Source organism: Lampetra fluviatilis, chromosome 15 (genome assembly GCF_964198595.1).
Source record: "Lampetra fluviatilis chromosome 15, kcLamFluv1.1, whole genome shotgun sequence".
Taxonomy (NCBI): domain Eukaryota; kingdom Metazoa; phylum Chordata; class Hyperoartia; order Petromyzontiformes; family Petromyzontidae; genus Lampetra; species Lampetra fluviatilis.
Window position 1 is genome coordinate 7,903,505 of NC_136289.1, and position 23,335 is coordinate 7,926,839.

The window sequence follows — 23,335 nt, forward strand, 5'->3', positions numbered from 1 at the left end:
CAGCAACACCCTACACCATTGCTACCGCCAAAGCAATAAATCCACACTTAAACTATAGGCACACAATAATCCACACTTCCACATGCGTCACAACACCGCACCTACTGCATACACATTACAGACAAAGTACTGCCTTACACTACACAGCGGAAACACACTCAACTACAACCACACATGTTTTTGCACTATTATATACACGCCACTGCATGCACACTAGATATGTACACTACGCTTAAATGCAACTTGACCCTACAGCCAAACTATACCTACGCAACATCCACTACAGCCAGATTACAGTCTCACGCGACACCCACACACTGCACGGACAGCCACTCTACACCCATACACCACAATAAAGCCCCACGCTGAACTACAGCCCCACACCACACTAGTACACTAAACTACAGCCCCACACCACACTAGTACACTACACTACAGCCCGACACCACACTAGTACAATAAACTACAGACCCACACCACACTAGTACACTACACTACAGCCCCACACCACACTAGTACACTACACTACAGCCCCACACCACACTAGTACACTACACTACAGCCCGACACCACACTAGTACAATAAACTACAGACCCACACCACACTAGTACACTACACTACAGCCCCACACCACACTAGTACACTACACTACAGCCCCACACCACACTAGTACACTACACTACAGACCCACACCACACTAGTACACTACACTACAGCCCCACACCACACTAGTACAATAAACTACAGACCCACACCACACTAGTACACTACACTACAGCCCCACCCCACACTAGTACACTACACTACAGACCCACACCACACTAGTACAATAAACTACAGCCCCACACCACACCAGTACACTACACTACAGCTCCACACCACACTAGTACACTACACTACAGCCCCGCACCACACTAGTACACTAAACTACAGCCCCAGACCACACTAGTACACTAAACTACAGCCCCACACCACACTAGTACACTACACTACAGACCCACACCACACTAGTACACTACACTACAGCTCCACACCACACCAGTACACTACACTACAGCTCCACACCACACCAGTACACTACACTACAGCCCTACACCACACTAGTACACTACACTACAGCCCCACACCACACTAGTACACTAAACTACAGCCCCACACCACACCAGTACACTACACTACAGACCCACACCACACCAGTACACTACACTACAGCCCCACACCACACCAGTACACTACACTACAGCCCCACACCACACTAGTACACTACACTACAGCCCCACACCACACCAGTACACTACACTACAGCCCCACACCACACCAGTACACTACACTACAGCCCCACACCACACTAGTACAATAAACTACAGACCCACACCACACTAGTACACTACACTACAGCTCCACACCACACCAGTACACTACACTACAGCCCCACACCACACCAGTACACTACACTACCGACCCACACCACACTACAGCCACACACCACACTAGTACACTACACTACAGAACCACACTACACTACAGGCACACCCCACACTAGTACACTACACTACAGCCCCACACCACACCAGTACACTACACTACAGACCCACACCACACTAGTAACACTACAGCTCCACTCTACACTGCACACAAGCCTCCCTAAACTAACGACACACATACTACAACCGTGGACAACACACACGTCATACACTGCACTACTGCCCCACAATACACAGACTACAGCCCAACACTACAGCCCAACACTGCACTTCAGGCCCACAGTCCCACTGTCACCCACAGACGACAGATTCCCTACACGCCACCCTACAACCACCCTACACTCTGTACAACAGACTCACACACTACACAGCCACCCTGTACACACTGCAGGCCCACCACACTTGCAGATACCCTGCACTGCACACACACACTTCATATCCACTGAACTACAGCCCCACCACATTGCACCACCCTGCACACACTGCAGATACCCTACACTGCAGAAACCCTACACCGCAGAAACAGCCTCACACTGCACACACTTGGGTTCCACTGCACTACAGCCCCACTACACTGCACCAGACTCACACACCACGCTACAGCACCACCGCACTACAACCTCACACGCTACAGCCTCACACACTACAACCTCACACACTACAACCTCACACTACACTACAGCCTCACACACTCCACTACTACAGCCCCACCAACACTGCACTACCGCACTACAACCTCACACACTACACTACAACCTCACACTACAGCCCCACCGCACTACAACCTCACACTACACTACAGCCTCACACACTCCACTACTACAGCCCTACCAACACTACACCACAACCTCACACACTACAACCTCACACTACAGCCCAACCAACACTACACCACCGCACTACAACCTCACACACTACACTACAACCTCACACTACAGCCCCACCAACACTGCACCACCAACACTACAACCTCACACACTACACTACTGCAGCCCCACCAACACTACAGCCTCACACACTACAACCTCTCACACTACAGCCCCACCAACACTACAACCTCTCACACTACAGCCCCACCAACACTGCACCACCAACACTACAGCCTCACACACTACACTACTGCAGCCCCACCAACACTACAGCCTCACACACTACAACCTCTCACACTACAGTCCCACCAACACTACAGCCTCACACACTACAACCTCTCACACTACAGCCCCACCAACACTGCACCACCAACACTACAGCCTCACACACTACACTACTACAGCCCCACCAACACTACAGCCTCACACACTACAACCTCTCACACTACAGCCCCACCAACACTGCACCACCAACACTACAGCCTCACACACTACAGCCCCACCAACACTGCACCACCAACACTACAATCTCACACACTACAGCCCCACCAACACAGCACCACCAACACTACAACCTCACACACTACAGCCCCACCAACACTGCACCACCAACACTACAGCCTCACACACTACAGCCCCACCAACACTGCACCACCAACACTACAGCCTCACACACTAAAGCCCCACCAACACTGCACCACCAACACTACAACCTCACACTACAGCCTCACACACTACAACCTCACACACTACAGTCCCACCAACACTACAGCCTCACACACTACAGCCTCTTACACTAGAGCCCCACCAACACTGCACCACAGCCCTCACCGCTGGCCACGCCGCCTCCCCGTGGCGCCTCCCATATTTGGTCATTTCCGGACATGCGCACTGGCGCTGCTCCCTCGCCTGTTTGAAACTGCTGCTACTGCTGCTGCCCCACTGCTCCTAGCTGCTGCTGCTCTCCCCTCTCTCTTCTCCACTCTCTCTCTACTCTCTCTCTCCTCTCTCCCCACACTCTTCCCTCTCTCCACTCCCCTCTCTCTCCACTCTCTACGTTGTGAGAGATTTTTTTTTTTACGCGGCGCGTATTTACTTGAGGGTGGGGGGGTTTATTATCCTCATCGCCTCTGCCGCTTCTCTGGCCTTTCCGTCTTTGTCTCTCTCTCGCCCTCCGTCTCTCTCCCCTCTCTCCTCTTTCGCCCTCCGTCCGTGTCTCTCTCCGTCTCTCTCCGTGTTCCCCGGGGCGAGCGACTGCGTTGCGCGCCCTCTGAAGCACGGCGAACATTCATTGCACGTGTGAGTGTCTTCTTGTTTGTGTGTGTCCGACTGTGACGGACTCCCTCGTCTCTCTCTGTCTGTCTCTGTCTCTCTGTGTCTCTCTGTGTGTCTCTCTGTGTCTGTCTGTGTGTCTCTCTGTGTCTGTTTCTGTGTGTCTCTCTGTGTGTCCGACTGTGACGGACTCCCTCGTCTCTCTGTGTGTGTGTCTGTGTGTGTCTCTGTGTGTGTCAGACTGTTGTCCTATCGTCTGTGTCCGCCTTGTCGTCTCTCGTGTGCCCCCCCGTGTCGCCCTACAGTCCTCAACTCTGTGCGTCCCCCGACCACGCGGCGTTAACTCCGTGTCTGTATCGTCGCCTCGTTCCCTCCTCGTCTTCCTCCTGTGTCTCGGTGTCTCTGTGTATCGCTGTGTCTCGGTGCGTCTCTCTTCGTCCCAAGCTTGTCTCCATACTTGTTTGTGTAAGTAGCCCTGTTGGTCTCGTCTCTGTGCACCACCACCGCCGCGTGTGTACTGTATCTATATTATTTCCTGCCCCCCCCCTTCGCTCATAACCTCTCTCTATTTCTGTGGTCATCGCTCTTCGTCTCACCCCCCCCCTCCACCATCGTCTTCTTCTTCTCTGTTGTTTCTGTACGTGTCGTGTGTTTATATTCATTAATTCTCTCTCTCGCGGCCCGTCCGGTGTTGCCGGGAACGAGGTGCGACCCCCCCCCCCCACGTCTCTCTCCCTTCGTCTCCCTTCGTCTATTATCTACCTTAAGCACACTCTTACATCTCTCTCTTAAACACTGTCTCGTCATCTTCCTCGTGTGTGTGTCTCCCACCACCACCTCTCGCCCTATCTCTGTGTCTCTCTCCCTTCGTCTCCCGCCGCTCTCTGACCTCCCATTCGTCTTCCTTCGTCTCTTCTCTTCTCTACCTTAAGCACACTCTCACATCTCTCTCTTAAACACTGTCTCATCATCTTCCTCGTGTGTGTGCCCCCCCCCCATCACCACCACCATCTCTGCTTCTCCTGCCCCGTGTCTCCCCGGCGTCGTAGTTATCTCCCTGTCGGTGTCTTCCTGCCTGTGATTCTAGCTGGGGGGGGGTGCCCCTTGTTGGTGGTGTTGTTGTGTTGTTGTGTGTCTTTGTCCGTGGCCTCAACCTCTATATTGATAGTCTCTATCTCCCCCCCCACGTCTGTCCTATCTCTGCGGCTCTTAGTCTGCCTCTGTCGCCGCCACTTCTCTCCGCCCGGACCCCGCCACTTGGACCCATCGATGTGACCGAAGATGTTGGGCCAGGCGAGTGGGGACGGTGGTGGAGGTGGTAGTGGTGGAGGTGGTGGTGGAGGTGGAGGATCAGCAGCAGGAGGAGGACTGTACACGGCGAGCTTCGTGGCCGACTACCTGGACAGCGTGGAGTCGCTCCCCTTTGATCTGCAGAGAAATGTCACCCTCATGCGGGAGATCGACGTGAAATACCAAGGTAAGTCATCCACCATCCTCATCCTCCACACACACACAGCCTCATCCTAGTCCTCCACACACACAGACAGAGAGAGAGAGAGTACCTGGTCAGCCCCATCACTGCCATCGCTTCCCCCAACACTCATGTGTGTCTGTCTCCCTGCTGTGTGTGTGGCATTGTGTGTGTGTCTATACGTGTGTGTGTCTATACGTGTTCGTATGTATGGACGTGTACACTTGTGGTTGTGTGTGAGTGTGCATGTGTTAGTGTGATGTGTGTGTGTACCTGGTGTATGTGTGTGTGTCTATGTGAATGGGTGTGTACGTGTACACTTGTGGTTGTGTGCGAGTGTGCATGTGTTAGTGTGATGTGTGTGTACCTGGTGTATGTGTGTGTGTGTCTTTGTGTATGGGTGTGTACACTTGTGGTTGTGTGTGAGTGTGCATGTATTAGTGTGATGTGTGTGTGTACCTGGTGTATGTGTGTGTCTTTGTGTATGGGTGTGTACACTTGTGGTTGTGTGTGAGTGTGCATATGTTAGTGTGATGTGTGTGTGTGTACCTGGTGTATGTGTGTGTCTTTGTGTATGGGTATGTACACTTGTGGTTGTGTGTGAGTGTGCATGTGTTAGTGTGATGTGTGTGTGTACCTGGTGTATGTGTGTGTCTTTGTGTATGGGTGTGTACACTTGTGGTTGTGTGTGTTAGTGTGCATGTGTTAGTGTGATGTGTGTGTGTGTACCTGTGTATGTGTGTGTCTTTGTGTATGGGTGTGTACGTGTACACTTGTGGTCGTGTGAGTGTGCATGTGTTAGTGTGATGTGTGGGTGTACCTGGTGTATGTGTGTGTGTCTTTGTGTATGGGTGTGTACGTGTACACTTGTGGTTGTGTGTGAGTGTGCATGTGTTAGTGTGATGTGTGGGTGTATACCTGTGTATGTGTGTGTATACCTGTTTATGTGTGTCCCTGTGTATGTGTGTACGTGTACACTTGTGGTTGTGTGTGTGAGTGTGCATGTGTTAGTGTGATGTGTGTGTGTACCTGGTGTATGTGTGTGTGTCTTTGTACGCCTGTGTATTTTAGTGTTGTTGAGTACGCGTGTGATGTGTTCGTTTTGTCTTTGTATGTGAATAACGTATGTTTGTGTGTACACGTGTACCTGTTTTGTATTGTGTACATATGCACGTGTAAGTCTGGTTGTCTTTGTGTACTTGTACATGTGTATATATGATTATGTATGTGTTGGAGTACTCGAGTGTGTGTTCGCGTACGTGTACGATACGTTTGCATGTGTCAGTAAGTATGCTGAAAGTACACGTGTGTAAATGTCCGTGTGTCTTTAAATGGGATTGTGTTAACGATTAAGCCATGTTGCATGTCACGCGTACATACGTCTTTGTGTTCATGTATGTGCTGGAGTATATTCGCGTTGCATGATGTGTTCCTGCATATGTGCATTGTTCGAATTTGCATTAATGTGTGCGTCTGAGTTATTGTACGTGCGTGTGTATTTATCAGTCTGTCCATATGCTGTACGTGTTTCTATTTTTTTTTACATTCGCGTGCAATGTGCACGCTTGCATGTATGTGCGTGCTAAATCCCTGTTTGTGTGTACGCATGTGCTTACATGTACACATGCGTTGACGTATCTCCTCTCTGCCTCTGGGATGTGGTGGATGTGTGTGTGTTCGTGCTTTGTGTTCGCCTCCTTCCCCCCCCCATCTCGTCCCCCACCCACCCTTGCACACTCACATCGCTTTGTACGGCATGGAGTTCTTCTTCCCTTTGCTTAAACACCTCTCTTGCTCTTCCCTCCCGTCTGGGACGAGAGTTTCCACCTGCCCTAGGACCCATCCTGCTTGTTCCATCACTCCGGAGGTCCACCACCTCTGCATGAGAACCGCCTCGTTCTTGTCTCGCGAGTTCCTTTCACTTGTTCCGTTCAACTCTTCGTGTTCGTCTACTTGCTCTGTCGGCTTCTCGTCTACCACCACTTTAGTTCTGCCTCCTCTTCTTCCTCCTCCTCTTGTCCAGTCACCTTTTCCCATCACTCCGTACTGCCCGAGTTCTGTAGCATTGCTCCGTGTCTCGTCTCATTGCTCTATCATCCAGTTGTCCACGTCCCATGTTGTCTCCTTGTCGCCTTCCGCGTTCCCTAACATCTTTGTCCATCTCCGTGTTATATCAACCCCCTAGTTCATCTGTTTATATGTCTCCTGTTTCTCTCTCCACGCTTCCTCCATTCCTGTTACTTGTACCGTGTATTCTCTCTCTCTCATCCTGTTGTCAACTCATTCCTCTCGGTGTTGTCGTCGTCGTCTGTCCGTCTCCTTCTTGCAGCTCATTCCTACCTCCCTGTCAGACCTCGCTACTTGTTCAAACTCTCATTGTTTCCCTCTCGTCTTGTCCCGAACCTTTCCTTATCACCGACCTTGTGCCTGAAACCTCTCGCTCCATATTGCGTCGTCTCTCTTTTGCTGTACACCTCCATCCCTGTTCCCTCTCCTTAGTCTCTCTCTCTCGTCTTGTTGACCTCGGCTGTCACGTGAACTCAGTCGCCCATTCTTGCGCACCTTGTATACGAGTGTGTACGTGTGTCCATGTCTCTTGCGCACCTTGTATACGAGTGTGTACGTGTGTGTACGTGTCCATGTCTCTTGCGCACCTTGTATACGAGTGTGTACGTGTCCATGTCTCTTGCGCACCTTGTATACGAGTGTGTACGTGTGTCCACGTGTATCCATGTCTCTTGCTCACCGTGTATACGAGTGTTCATGTGAGTCTCTTGCTCGCTTTGTCTACGAATATGTGCGTGTGTTCATGCGAGTCTCTCTGTCCACTTTGTCTACGAGTGTGTCCGTGTGAGCCTCCCGCGTATTGCTACTTCAAGCACACACAAACACACACACACGCACCAATACTCGGGGTTCACCTCTTTGCTTTATTGCTCGAGCCACCAAGGCACGGGGGGAGCTTACGGGGGGGGGGGACCAAGACAGCTTCGCTAACGATGCGTCGGGGTACAGTGCGGGAATGGAGTGCCCCGACCCTTTCATAGCAGCAGCACCACACGCAGTTGGATCGGCACAAGTCGTCCTGTCAGTGCAAGCACGGGGGGTTAGCAACGAGCAGAATCAACAGCGTCAGAATCGGTGGCGACGCACGATTCGGTAGCCGCACACGCAGTTGCGACGAGAGCGCAAACACGAAGAGGAGGAGAGAGATCGCGGCAGGGGCAGGGAGGGAGGACGTGAGAGCAGTCGTAGAGAAGGCGACAGCAGCACGAGCGGTAGAAGGGACAAGCCGCTGATGTTATCGAGGTTGTGTTTGTTGCTTGTGACTGGTGGTGTTGTTGTTGTTGTTTCTCTGACGCTGCTGCTGCTACTTCTGGGTCTCGCCGGCAACTCGCGCTTTGGCGTCGTCGTCGTGGTGTTTGGCGTTTAGCGGTGGTGGACGTGGTTAGTGGGGGGCGGGAGTTATTTTGCTTCGCTTTGCTGGAGTATTGTGTGGTTGGTGGTGGTGTAGTGGGGCGGGAGAGTCCTTGTTGGTTTTCTTTGCTTTGCTAGAGTGTGGTGGGGAGGGTGGTGGCTGGGGAGGGTGGTGAGCGAGGCTGCCTTGTGCTGGCGTGGTTCAGCTTCGGTCTCCCCGTGGCTTGCTCGCGGTGCTGTCGTCTCTCCCGTTGTGTGCACGCCGCGCGAGATACATTCGCGTCGTTTTATAAACCACGGCACCAAGCCCGGGCTTTGCTCGTGCGAGGTTTGTTGTTTTTTTTTATTACCGCGGTGGGTGGGTGGAGTGAGCGAGCGAGCGGGGAGAGTTACTGTACAGCAGTGCACAGACTGGGCTCCCTTCCCAGGCGGGCGGGCGGGCACCTCGAGGCAGTCGGGTTGACTAGGCGGGCAGGCGGGCGGGCAGGCAGTCAGGATCGGAAGCCATGAAAGCCGTGCTCGCTACGTGCCTCCGTGCCGCCTTGGCCCGCCGCCAGCAACGTCCCCCCCCTCCTCGTCCTCCCCCTCCTCGTCCTCCTCGCCACCACCCCCACACGCGCGCATGGCCAACTGCATCTCCTCCCACTCCTCCCTGCCGTGCCTCCCCTACACGGGACCCCCCCGCCACGACTTATCCCCTCTCAACTCCCGCCCTAGCCGAGCTTTAACAAAACCCGAGGCGAGAGAGAGGGGGGGGGTTCGCTGTGCGCTCGGCCCTCAAGGCGACAATATGAATGCTAATAACTCGCGCTGCTACTGTCGTCTTAACGGTGGTGGTGGGGAGTAGCTGCTGCTGCGGGTGTTCGTTGAACGCGGTGCTCGCCTCGCGACGCCTGTAATGGTTGCTTCCTCCACTGTAGTTGCGGCTTCCTCAAGCGAGAATTGGTGTGTGGGGGGCGGGCGGGCAGGGCGGGGCTTACATGCCACGACGGGACGACGAGAGGGGAAAGGGAACGGGCGCTCCACGTGCTGCACCAGGGTTGTTGTATAGCGCAATGTACGTTCCAATCATGGTTGTTGTGTTTGTAGAGGGATGCTCGATAGGGGGGGAATGGAGTCGGCAACTCCTTCTCGATGCACGTGGCACGTCTCCCCCCTCCTCCTCCTCCCGACTCACCCCCCACCACCGGCACGCGCGCGCGCTGACCGGAAGCGTCATCCTTATGTTAATATTACAATTTATGTTAATGAGTTATGTCCCACCGTCACGTCCGCCCACAGCGCGCGCGCGAAATATTAAGCCACACCCACCCACGTGGGTGCCGGGCTCCTCCCACTCGCCTCTCCTGGCACCGCCCACTCAAGCCCAGCCCCTCCCCCCTGACCGTAACCGCTCTGCCGACATTCACCTCATTCTCGTTAGCTCGTAACGTAGGTTTCCCTAGCTAATACCATGATCCATTTCGTCCGCGTGATAGTTTTATGGCAAAGCGATGTCAATGTAATCACTAATTTTGCACAATTTCTCCGCTTCGCGTTTTAGCCCCTCCCCTAATCTTAAGCCCCTCCCCCTTGACCTCTTTAAACCCCTCCCTCACCTCGTGAGCTCCTCCTCCTGGACTGTCCGCCACATATCCACCACCATCTCTCTCCGTCCGTACACGTATTGCGTATGGACAGTGCAGGGTACAGGTTGTTAGTGATATGGACGATGTTTTCTGGCTCGTTTTTACTTGGGGTGGTGGGAGGAGGGGTGCTCTCACGAGCTTCCGGATTTCCCTTGGTGAACAGTTGCTTCTGACGCTTTGGTCTGGGGTAGATGCCAACGTTACTGCAGTGCAGTGGGGGCTGCTTCGCAAAAGCAGGAAGGGGTGGTGGTTTGACTTTTCCAATTCAATGGACACGTTCTATCGCGTTGGTTAAACCTTGCGAGAGCCAGTCGAGACAGTGATTGGCGTGAGCGGCGATTATGTGTGAAGTTGACGCACTGCAAGTAGATGTGGCTGCATAGAACGAGCCAGGCATTTGGATTAAGATCGGTCAGGTCTATGCTTATTATAATAATTTGAGAGTGGTAGAGGTGATTGGGGGCAGTGTTAAAGGGCCCTTATTATTTGTGATGGTCAGGGTTAGGGCTGCTGCAAGAGATGGGATTAGACTGATATATAGTTAGTCATGGTTGGGTCAAGTTTACGGTTGTTGGTGCAGGAGGTGGGGGGAGATTGGGTTCGAGTTGGGGTCATCTGGTTAGTGTCGTCGGAAAGGTTAAAGTCAAGGTTAGAATTAGACTTAGAGTCTGGGTCATGGGTAGACTCAGAGTCAGGGCTACAGGAAGTGGAAAGAGAACCGGGTTCAGCGTCGAGGCCCAACACTTTTGTCGGGGTCATGGTTGGTGTGGTTCCGCTCTTTCCCATCTTGTCCTCTCAGCCCGCGTGCTCAAAGCGCGTCCATCGCGCTCCTCCTCCTCCTCCATCGTCAATCAAAACAGAGAGCGGTGGGCGTTCTGCTCGCATGCCAATGGTGACGGCCCCGTCGATTTCCCACAACGAATTAAGCGCCACCCCGTCGCTGCCGACCAATGGCACGCGCGCCTATGCCCTTTGTAGACTGGAAATTATAACGCGAGGCACTGCCATGAACGGGGACCATGTCCTCTGAATGACGATAGTCAAATAAGTTTTAGCTGATGAACCCTTTGGCTTTAGTCGCGACCTGACCATCGCGAAGCTGTGTATGAAGAAAATATTAATTTGTGCCCGTCTGCAGAGATAACTCTTAAGTACGCAGTTCATGTATTGCTAAATGTCAAGTGTGTGGGATATGTGACATTGAAATACACTGTGATTCACCCAAATAAGTTAGTCACTTGGTTTTTATTGAATCACTTGAGAGCCCATAGCCTTTCATTATCTCTTGACCTTAAAGTGAGAGCTCGTTGTGTTTCGTTATTGCTTTTGCCTTATTTCGTTTATTTAATTTGGTGAGAGGCTGTTGCAATTATTTTGCGTTCTCACCAAGCTCGTGTCCTTTTGTTTAACAATGGAGTGCCGACTGAGTTCACTGTCAGTATCATCGGATACTTTGGGATTTGTTTACGTATGGAGATACTGTAGTTATAACGATTACAATGTCATCCTCATCATGAGCCATGGTCACAATCCACATTGCTGGATGAAGACCTCCCGAAGCCACCATCAACTTTCATAATCCTGCAGTGTGTAATAAGTTACTGAGCACCTGCTGCACATCAGTTGATTTGGTTGCTCCATCTCTTCAGTCTTTCAGTGACGTTCCATTCCTTGGCTACCACTCCGTCATTATTCTTGACCATGGGCCGTCTTCCCTTCCAACTATATACATTATTGTATTCCAACAGTCACAAACACGCAAATTGGAAAATGAACGGACTGTTAAATACCTCGCATGATGTGCAATGTTCCTTAAGGACCCCGTACCCGTTCTCTGCAATGTTGATGTTTCTGTTTAACACATAGGCTTTCACGCCAATATTATTCGTAATAAACGTTTTTGGGTTAGATCGCATTATTTAGAAATGTGTCGTAACCCTCCACCACCCGACACGGCCAATCAGCAATTGCCCGATGATGCTGGATGTAATTACCAGCGACACGTCGTACTCAAAAATTGTAAATGTTGTGGATTCACTCTTCAACACACCGGTGGGCTAAAGTAGTGAACTATTTGTCTTTTGTCAACGTGACACTTTTTTTGCTGATTGGCCGTGTCGCGTGGTGGAGGGTTACGACACATTTATAAATAACGCGATCTAACCCAAAAACGTGTATTATGAATTTTTATGAAGTTGATGTTTCTGTCTGTTTTATTGCTGTGCTCAAGTGCCACGGATCTCCCCTTTGAATTAGTTGGGAAACTGAGAAAAGTGATCTATCGTGTAATACATAGCCTCTGCTTTTTCTTAAACAGTTTCAGTTTTATCCTTGGTTCTTTTGGTAAAGTCACGTAGAAGGGAAATAATAAAATAATATAAATATTAAACAATAAAATAAATGTTCTTGCTGTGGATTTCACACCTGATGATGATTGTTTGTGTTGCAGTCGAAACGTCGTGAGAATTTTTATTGTTTTATATTTATAATATTTCATTCTTTCCCTTCTACGTGACTTTACCGAAAGAACCAAGAATATGAATCCCTGCAGTCACGAAAGCTTTAAATCAAAGTTTCAGTTATATCTACCCTTTGTATTCTGTGCTCGATATGGTCCTCTTGCTGTCTCTCAATTGAAAGCATTCTTATCTCCATTCTTCTTTGCTCAGTTATAATGATCGAGTTGTCACTACCATACAATTACACAGTTATGACTTAATTAGTTTTGGGATTTGTATTTCTACAAAATGACCTACTTTTAACCAAGTTGATATGTCAGTCTTTAACATTCACTTTGCGGCATGCTTTGCTCATTAGTGCTTTCACTACAGAATTTACCTGGCGGCATAATCAGGAATCCAACATTGAGCTTCTTGAATACCATTGAGTTGTGATCCTTCATTGACCACTGAGCTATTCATACGTTCTCAATATCATTACCAAGTGCTGGTTATAAATGCATAGCAGTAGGATGTGTTGTGCTTTATTGTTCAGCCATGAATCTGTATTAATGGCTGAGTAATGGCAGGTTCTGTTTCAACTTGGATGATGAAACTAAGGAGCCATCACTTAGGAGGAGTAATCGTGCAGAAAATATCCGCGTGAGCACTGCGCAGATGTTTACGTCTTGATACTTAAATCGTGCGTGCACGTCCCCCAGTAACTTGCTGCTTCAGACACGACACTGTGCCATGGGTTGATTATCCGATTCCAAAGAGTGGAAGGAAAGATCTTTAGGCAAGTTAAAGCTACACGTGTATAGCCTAAAATGCATTATAAGCAACTAGAGGGGGGGTTTATCTCCTAAATGTTTGGCTTGTTTTTCATTATCAAGTAATTTGACAAAAGTGTACAGGAAACCCATTAATTCGTCGAGAGACTGTCCAACTCTTGCACGTATAGGTGAGACACCTCTTTCTTATGCTGCTGCTGAAATCATACTTCATTGGACTCTATTCGGTGCTTGGTGGACACCATAGCTCTCAACCCTACCTTCACATGTTTAAATAAATAGTTGCTTTTTGAGACCTTTAAGATATATAAATATATAGACAATGGGTATTTTTTATGCCTTCGTTAACAAAGCAAATACTTTTTTTTCTGAAGCTGCTTATTAAAATCCAACTTGAAAGTTTGAAAATCAAATAATCTTCTGTTTGGAGCTACAAACTCCAATCCATTAACCATGTAACTTGGCAGTGTATCTGTAGTTCACCAACTCTCGGGAAAAGCTTTTGAATGGCTAAATCACTTAGAAATGATTCTTTAAATGTTGCAAATCATTGGCCATATGCAAGAAGCTTTAAATGCAGTGTACGTGTGTATGTGTTTCTAAATACAGTGCTACTAATTTGCTTGCCAGTCCGATGATTCATCCACGTTGGGGCGCCTCTCCCATCGTACCCAGGAGCCATTCATTTCTACCCAGGAGCCAGAAATGAATTATAAAGTGGTGACACCATGACCCAGAATAAGGACAGGGATTGCAGCCCCTGAACCACTCCACACTCCCCAAATGAGGTCACTCCGACAACACAGAGAAGGCTGCTCAACGATGTTATTGTCCAATTTGCCGTGCGCCGCCATACTGAAAATTCTATAATGAGCGTCTATCGGCCGTGAGCGCTTACCGTGCTGAGGAGCAGCGTTAGCATAAAAATGTCAGCACTGTGGTGATGGTCTTGCGGTGAACAATTCTATCCACGCATGCCTCTCTGTCCTGCATCCCTGCCGCCGATCCGTCTTTGCTGATATCCTCGACAAGTAAATGTGTCGTCGTAGCTTGATGCTCCAAGTGGCTCTCACGATCCATGTTACGCGAGCACGGAAGGTCGCTGCCGCTATGTCAGCGGAGAGTAATTCATGATGCCCTGACGTCGGCATTCGACGTTAGTCGCTCGTGAGATGAGGCGAGCCTTAGGGCGGCTCCCGAACAAGGGTGATGGTGACCTCGTACCTCCTCCCTCCTCAGTGGCCGGGTTGTTTCTTGCCGGTCGCTGCGTGGAAGTCGCCGAGAGAACGAGATTCGAGTAGCAGGAACGTGCCGTGGGGGATGCCCTGCAGGTTCTGTTGGGATTAATATCGGCGGTTGGCGCGTCGCACAAAATGTTTTTGTGGAGTTCCTCCCCCGTGTGGCGGCTTTACAGCAGATTCTGGGTGACTGCATTCTCCGGCTCTTGGGCAGGCGAATATAAAAATCAAACGAAGCCCTGCGTCTATTTTCACAGCATGAATGCACTTGTTGTAGAAGTTAATTAGCAAGGTAGAGTATCAGACTATTCTGCTTCAGTTGAAATATTTTACTAAAAAAAGTCTGCTTTTTCTTGTCCAATTTACATTTATAGACTTTTTTCTGGTGTATAATAATATCCTACAATGCTGACAACATGACTCTTGTGGTCTCTTAATTTAATGTTGTATTTATTCAGCACTACATGCACAGTGCTTAAATTGTATTATTACTATATTTGTTTGTGTCCACCAATACATTGCCCACCGCACTCTCCACCTGTAATTATATGTGCATTTATCCGAGGTCTCCTTTACGAATGAGTTGTGCAGCTTGTGGCCTCCTACTTTCTTTAAAAAAATGCAAAGTGGAATCATAAATAGCACTTAGGCTTCTTGGTGACAGGGTAGCGCATGGATCTTGTGACGTGTTTATGTGGTGGATCTTGTGACGTGTTTATGTGGTGTCATTTTGGGACACGACAAGGGATTTTTCCACTTTGCAGGATGAGCAGCGTCTGTCTCACATGGTAATAGTCTGGCAGCTGTGTGCGTTTGCATGCACCAAGTAGCGTAGTGTGGTCTTTCACCGTGTTATAATCCCTCGCAATCCTCATTTGACTCGTGGCCTTTCACGCCATTGACATTTGAGATCGCTCACGACTGGGCCTCCCATTGGTGTTGACTCGATGTTAAATAAGCGGCGAGTGCAACATGGTCAACAACCGCACAGAGGATACAAAAGGTGGTCAGGCGTGCATGATGCTGGCTACCTAATCCAAAAGTGCAATGTGTCTCCTTAATAGACACTAACCATTAGCACTTGAGATCAATAAAGCTAATCGAACATCTTGTGTATGTGTGTATTTGTGTGTGGTACGGAGCAGTGGTACAGTGTAGCTGGTGCATTGCACTATGAACCCAGCAACCTGAGTTTCATTCCCAGCCATGGATAACAAGTAGCAAGTGCAACCTGTTATAATCCACCACTAGGTCAACTCACCCTTAAATGAATATTGAGTATGGTGTGTGTGTCTGTTTATGCATCTGTATGTGACTTTTTATGCCTCTGTATTATCTGCGTTTTGTGTGTATGTATCTGTTTATGCATGTGTGTCTGTATTTGTGTGTTTATGCCTCTGTGCATGTGTGGTGTGAGCAGAGGTGCTACGCGAGGTGGAGGACTGCTTTGCGCGCTACGAGGCCGAGGCAGAGGGTGGCCCCCGCGCCCGCGCACTGCAGATGCTGCAGGTCGCGCTGGTTCGTGCGCGCGAGCTCGGCGACGAGAAGCTCGCCATCGTCTCTATGGTGTCCGATGCCGCGGAGTCGCGCTGGCGGCAAGCCGAGGCCCTCGCTCGCTTGGCCGATCAAGAAGAGACGGCGGCTGCAGTGGCGGCGGCCGTAGCGGCCGGCGAGACCGCGCCAGGGACGGCCGCGACTCCGACGGCCGGCGTCACTCGTAGGGACAAAGCGGGCGACGCCGCCGCCACCGCGGCGGCGGCAGCCGGGATCGGCGGGGCGGGCGGGCGGCACGAAAACAATCAGCACCCGCACACGCACGCGCAGAACCACTTCAACAACCACCACACGTCGCACCACCCCAACCACGCCGCGACGACGGCGGCGGCGGCAGGGGGAGGAGGCGGGGGAACCGGCGGAGGGGCCGGCAGCGGTGGGGGCACGCCCGTCCTGGAGAAGGGCGCTGGAAAGAGGTCGCACCGGCAGCGCAGCAAAGAGACGCTGGAAAACAGCCTGGCGGCCAATGGGGCCGAGGCGGCGCAGTTGGACGAGGCGCCGAAGCCCAAGAAGGCGCGCAGCACCGGAGGTGAGCAGAGGGACGACGCACGGCGACACTCTCGGCCCGGCAGCACAGACCAAATCCGCTTCTGTTCTGTCACTCGTGGTATGGCGGCTAACAATGGTCATGGCGGTTGCTTCCTGTAGGCCTTTATTTTTGCTTTTAAGTAATTTATGCTGTCAATCCACTTTATGCAAAGCAAATCGCCTCCCTTTCAGAGAGCCGCTGCTCAGCACAGAAGCAGAAGGTCCCCACTTCGGTCTTTAAAAAAAATAGATATCCCTAACACCCTTATTCTGCTGGGCTGTGGTTCACATAATCTGTACAGTCTTCATCTGAAGTTCTTGGGTTCCTGCCTGTTGCGCTGTAATTTTAAACGTATTGGTGGCCAATCACAGGTATTATGTGGTGATTAGGCACAGCCTCCGGTCACGTGACTGTTGGGAGGCCTATCAGATGGAGACCATGACATCACCTGGTTGGCTCCACCCTCATGTCAATGAGGGGGGGGGCGGATCCAAAATAAACCAGCCAGCATTTGAGCTGTCACTGTTTTCAGCAATTGTAAAATAACATATACCGGGAAACATGAAATACATAAAATACATTTTTTGGCAAAACCATTTAATAAAAAACACATTAAAAAAATTTTGCAGGTAAATTATCCCATCAGTGGCTTATTTATGCAGTTGTCTGACAAGGGAGAGCTGTATTTTAAGTACACATTTCTTAAAATTCAATCATTCTCCTCCATTGAAAATATGGCGATAAATGCATGAATAAATTCTCAACAAACCCAACAAAAACATTTGATTTGTTCCAAGGAAATATTTCCGCTGCTGCCCTGCATAATTAACCTCTGAGGAACCAACTATGTACGCGTTTGCCAATTGTCATATCGTACATCAAGTCCACTTTTTAATCTGGAGGTACCACTGCTGAACGAAACTTAAATGATGGTGGCAGTGATGATGACGACAACGTAAACCGCCATCAACATCGCGTGCTGCGCGTGGCACTGGCAATCGCAGGTGGTGGCGGGAAGAAGAAAAAGAAGCGGTCATCTGTGGGACGCGGCGGGGGCAAGACGGAGCCGCACTCGCCACCCGAGCTCGACCTGTCCACGGTCGACCCCGACGAACCCACCTACTGCCTCTGCAACCAGGTGAGCTCACCCGCACCGTACCTCCAAAAACATAGCTCCCCCTAATAGTATTTTTTTGGGTTCGATCACGTAAATATAAATATGTTGTTAAAGCCCGCTACCACCCAACACAGCCAATTAGTAAGGTTTGTCACTTGAACAAACCACTTGATACAGTAAATCTAGCTGTGACGGTTGCACCTGATGACAGAGACTTGTGTTGCCTCCGAAACGTCGTGATTTATAATTTTATTTCTATTATTATTTCTATTTTTTTACCTACGTGACTTTACCGAAAAAACCTAAGAGTTTGAACAAACCATGCCAATTCGTTATTAGTTGAGCACACCGGTGTGTTTGAGAGTAAACCCACAACATTTACAATTCGAGTACGACGTTTCGCCGGCGATTACAACCAGCCTCATCAGGCGACAGCTGGAGTTGTGGATAAATCCTCCTGTTTTGGTCTTAAATAGAGGGATAAATGTGACGTCATCACATGTGAGCCAATCAGGTGCAAGGACCAGAGGGGGTGGGGTTAGCCTAGCACTATGTAAGAATGTCACAAATACCGAATGTATACATTATTTGCTTCGTTAAAAGATTTCTTGAGTGACCAAACTTCAGTCCCACTTTATATATAATGGTATGGTAATGGATTTTTTTTTACAGTTTTTGTGGCAACTGCTGCTATTCAGCCTTCGTTACGTTTTGCAGCCCTACCTGCGAGCAACTTGTGTGATGAGGTTTCAGCCGTTTCTCAGTTATACATCGCCCCCTACTGACAGATAAATTTTCACTTGCAGGCCGGCGCTACGGTCGCCTTGTTGCCGCACAGCGATAGATGTCAATGGGGTGGCCCAATGGCTAAACTACATAAGGGCAATGCAGCGTTTAAGATGAATTGCCACTTGTGTTTATGTCAGTTGCCCACCTAGTTGCAAGAGATGGCAGTACAGTTGTACAATTGCGGGCTATTTTACATTCTGGAGGAAAAAAAAGTAAGCATTTTGTTACCAGCAGGTATCTACATCATAGTTCGTGAAAGTATTTTAAATACATTTTAAGTTATTGGTATTATTTATGTATGTTGAACTGTATTTGCACCATACTTAGCCGACAGTGCTAATTAGAGGTATGGGAAATTATTGTCGTGTTTGTTTTTGAAAATGTAAAAATATTAAATGGCTTCCATCTGGCCATCTTTCAAGACAATGTTTTGATTACCTGTGACCTTCTACTGCCATTCCCTTTAGGGGAGTAAGTATAATTATTTTGTGATTTTTTTTTGTGTAAGCTGGGTATTAAGAGATAGTGAGGCTATTAACACCACACAACTCATTGTGGCCTCTTTCCATTATCATTCTCTTGTGCTATCCCATGCTGACCTAGCACATCTCCATTAATCACACTTGTTGCCTACCTGAAAACAGCACTAATTCAACATTGATTACAAGCAGGGTTGTAGTCTCTCAAATATCATGGAACTATCATGATGTACACCGAATATGTAGGGCTACGACATGGCTAGTATATAACAATACAGAAAATAGGTTTGCGGGCCATCTGTGCTTTTGCATGGAAAAAAAGTTGAATAATCGTCAAACGCTAAACATTTGCGACTGACTTCCTTGTTCCCTCCACTTGTACCTCTTTCCCCGGGACCACTCCCCGTGCGCCCATCAGGTTTCGTATGGAGACATGATCGGCTGCGACAACGAAGCTTGTGCCATCGAGTGGTTCCACTTTGGCTGTGTCGGTCTGAGCCACAAGCCCAAGGGCAAGTGGTTCTGCCCGCGCTGCCGCGGCCCCAACGAGCGCACCATGGATCGCGCGCTGCTCGAGAGGGCACGCAAGGAGCGCGGCTGCGCCAGGTAGGGGGCCCCACTGCCGCCCACGTGCTCACCGCCCCCGCGTGCCAGCCACACAGTGGGGGGCACAGTGCTGACCAAGTGTTTCCATTCATTCTAGATTTGAAGCTTTCGTGACTGCAAGGATTCATATTCTTAGGTTTTTTCGGTAAAGTCACGTAGGTAAAAAATTTAAATTAATAAAAGTAAAATAAAATAGAAATCACGACGTTTCGAAGGCAACACAAGGTGGAACCGTCTAATACAACCACTCGCACGACTGCTGCATCAAGTAAGAGAAATTCCAAGAATTTCTCTTACTTGATGCAGCAGTCGTGCTGTGACTGTTCCACCTGAAGACGGAAGCTTGTGTTGCCTCCGAAACGTCGTGATTTTTATTTTATTTTTATTTTACTTTTATTAATTTAAATTTTTGACCTACGTGACTTTACCGAAAAAACCTAAGAATACAAGTGTTTCCAGGTAGCCCGGCCGGTAACTCGAAAACACGCTTGAGTTATGGCACTTTGGCCGATATGCTTGTGTGGAGGGATGAGTGGCGCACAGTTGCTGCGAGTGGTTGTATTAGACTAGGACCAGGATGGAAATAGACAAATACTATTTTTATACATATATAGAGCATGTAAATACAACACGCTTATCAAGATGCTGTACAGGGCAAGTGTATAAACATAACAGTGCACGACAAAATAAAAAAAACATACAGCTTAGCAGATTTAGCAGCGACACTGTTGTAATTTATGCATACTTGTCGCTGCAAAGTCTCTCATGTTTTAAGCGGAATAGCAAGCTAGGAAGTGCAAGAGCGATGTCTTTTGTACAGAGCAGAGCTCAGGTTTTGTTGATGTTCTGACGTTTTTCGGACCTGCTGTGGCTTTTAGGGCCTTCATTACAGACTGCCACGCTGTGTTGTTTTAAAGATGGCGTATGAATTGGCGTTTGAACAATGGCATTAATGAAAAACAATCCTGGGTGCTTTTCCCTTGTGTGGACTTCCCAAAGCAAAGGTTCCTTTTGAGAAGCGATTGTGTTGAGGCCCCTACGGGAAAGATTGTGAGCAGCGCGAAGGCCTTTTACAGTTGTCCTGTCGTGCTGTGCGGCCCCACGGCGCCCACGGGCCTGCTGCTCGTGTCAAACTCCTGCTTCTCGCCGATGCTGCGCACAGTTATTGATCGTGGCCTTCGAATTTGGGCCAATGGTTTAATCTCGTTAATCTTGTTTAATATTGTGAGAAGTATACATTGTGAGATGTCGAAAAAACTATATGGCTGGAAATTAACATCTTTATTTAATAAAGTCAAACTTTTAACATTTTCAACAAATGTAAACGGCAACCTTTTTTGTTATTTGTGCTCGTGCACCTCTGCCAACACAGTATCAACAAATAATTAGTTTTTTTGTTATTTGAGCCCTTAAGAATGTGTTATTATGGTATGTGTGTGGTGGAAACATACATAGCCTGGCACAGTCGTCATGGTGACCGGTGGTGGCCACGTAAGGCATGTGCTGTCAAGGTGTCAAGAAACTTTCACCCAAACACGAAGAACATGACACAGCCAACAGTTTTTCTACATTGCTAAAATGAGTATTTTCTAAAGCACTAGTTGACATCTCCAGTGGATTTTACTGTGAATCCAAGAGTGCTAATGAAAGTTGCGTGTGTGTAAAGCACCCTGTAAGTGCTAAACCATGTCTGCCCTTTCACTTGACACGTCCTGAGAAAGGAAGGTCTAACCTGGCTCATACAGTTTATGAAATAAGGGCGGCACCTTATTTGAAGGCACTATGATCATAATAATAATAACTTAATAGATTAGGGGCTTTGTTGAAATCATCCAAAAAGAAACAACAGTAAACACCTCTTAGTGGCAGAAACTGACATTTTGCTATTCGGAGTAGAAAATTGGCCAAATCGGCAGGAAAGTGGTGATTCGGCATAAGACGTGCCTCTCTGCCAACTCAAATCAGACCCTTCATTCGACATCCTATGGACTTTCCAGATCTTAGTGTCCCACTATGAGCATTAGCACTTGCAGCGGGGGGAGTGGGTGGAGGCTATGACGCGTGCCAGGGCTGAGCGTGCATGCCACGCTGTGTGTCGCGTGCAGCGCCAAGAAGGTGGACGGCGGCGTGGTGTCGGCGGTGGGACGTCCCCCGGCGCGACACGTCACCTGAAGGCACGCCGGCCCACGGCTTTCCCCCCCACATCCCGCAAGCCCTGCCAATGACCTAAGAAAGGACACTGCTGTTTGTAACGGTGTGAATAAAACGAGAGGGGATAAAAGACACGCAAATAACATGAAAGAAAACAGCCGACGACGACGACGACAACAACGTGGACTATACAATGAGCCGAGCAGAGATGGCGACACGTGAACGGCACGAGAACTGCGCGCCACCTTCCTCGTAACCACGCAAAGGGTCTTGTCGTAGCTCACGCCGCCTCCTTAATAACTAGTGGTAACCAGTCTTTTTGTATGAATTCTGTGTATTCAGTAATACGAATGCTCGCTTAAAAAAAGAGGACACGGTTTTAGACGTTAGGCCCCTGCCATGTTGATCAACCTTCACCGCCGCCAGAGGTAGCGCCGCCACTCCAGCGTGCGTGGACACCGGCCGGCCCCCCACGCTCACAGGGCAACGCTTCACTTTGGCTTAGATTGTTAAACGCTGTAAATACTGTATGTTTTTTTTCTAAAATATTTTAAAGAAAAAACTTTGCTGTACATAAATCTCACATGAAATTTGTAGATGTTGTCATTTTCAACATTGAAGTCTCGTCCTGTTTGTATGATGTCATTTGTGATGTTTCGTATGATTATCGATATACAAATCACAAACCGCAATTTTATCAGTATTTAAAGGTTTGGTTTTTTTATTTGACAATGCTAGCCAAATGTCCCGAACTTTCTAGCTATATATATAAAGATTTTTTGAAATTAGAAAAAGATAAAAAGGTTTTTTGAATTGAATTTAAGGTTCCATTTGTTTTTAATGTTGTGTGTTTAACTTTGTAAAAGTAAGCATTGACAGTAAAAACTCAGTGTAAATAGGGTTTACGTAATAAAATATTTAATATACCATAGCATCCGGCTGTAGTATTTGGTTTGTCATGAGAGTTTTTGTTTTTAATGAAAATACCAAAGTACTATATACGCGAGTGGTTGGTTGGACTTTGTCAGTAATCCGACTCCATATAAAATATAATATTTATAATGCAATATTAATGGTTTCCTTGGAAAATAGACAAATGTTAAGAGTTATCAAAGCAGAGCTGGTCTAGAAATAATTGTTTTCACCAATGTTATTATTAACTATTCAAGAGCATACATTTCCACCATTCCTCGTTCATTCTCTGCATCCTGTAATGAACAATATTCAGCATTAGATCCTCATGTGGCCATGTGTGCCTGAGAACAGCCGTGCAGAATGGTTTTACAGAACTAATGAAACTCCCTTAATTAGTACTTTTTATGTTTACACAAAGTAAACATAAGCAGATGCTGTAGGGGGTGCACTTTTCCAGCACTACTATTATATTTTGTGTTCATTGCATGATAATTAAAGTTATTTTTTAATTCTTTGAGCTCGCGAATTTAGCCATATTAAGCAACTAACCACGTCAGTATGATGCTTTTTTTGTACAGGCATT

The 23,335-nt window shown here is 48.5% G+C and overlaps 1 protein-coding gene across 2 annotated transcripts; it reads left to right on the plus strand.

The window, feature by feature from the left end:
- Positions 1-3,202: 3,202 nt before the first annotated feature.
- On the plus strand, positions 3,203-23,080 carry ING1 (inhibitor of growth family member 1). 2 transcript variants are annotated; one of them, XM_078863079.1, is made up of 6 exons: positions 3,203-4,091; positions 4,840-5,103; positions 16,033-16,695; positions 17,700-17,833; positions 19,499-19,686; positions 21,792-23,080. In XM_078863079.1, exons 2-6 carry the CDS (start codon positions 4,908-4,910, stop codon positions 21,856-21,858), a joined length of 1,248 nt encoding a protein of 415 aa, XP_078719205.1. In that variant the 5' UTR covers positions 3,203-4,091; positions 4,840-4,907; the 3' UTR covers positions 21,859-23,080. The 2 variants fall into 2 exon arrangements, with proteins under 2 accessions (XP_078719205.1, XP_078719204.1); XM_078863078.1 differs by having other exon boundaries at positions 3,203-3,653.
- The last annotated feature ends 255 nt before the right edge of the window (positions 23,081-23,335 follow it).

Excerpts from the sequence above, each read along its gene's own strand:
- ING1 (XM_078863079.1), top strand. The coding sequence starts at position 4,908 with ATGTTGGGCCAGGCGAGTGGGGACGGTGGTGGAGGTGGTAGTGGTGGA. Across the intron at positions 17,834-19,498 it reads CCTACTGCCTCTGCAACCAG|GTTTCGTATGGAGACATGAT; the intron begins GTGAGCTCACCC and ends TGCGCCCATCAG. Across the intron at positions 19,687-21,791 it reads AAGGAGCGCGGCTGCGCCAG|CGCCAAGAAGGTGGACGGCG; the intron begins GTAGGGGGCCCC and ends TGTCGCGTGCAG.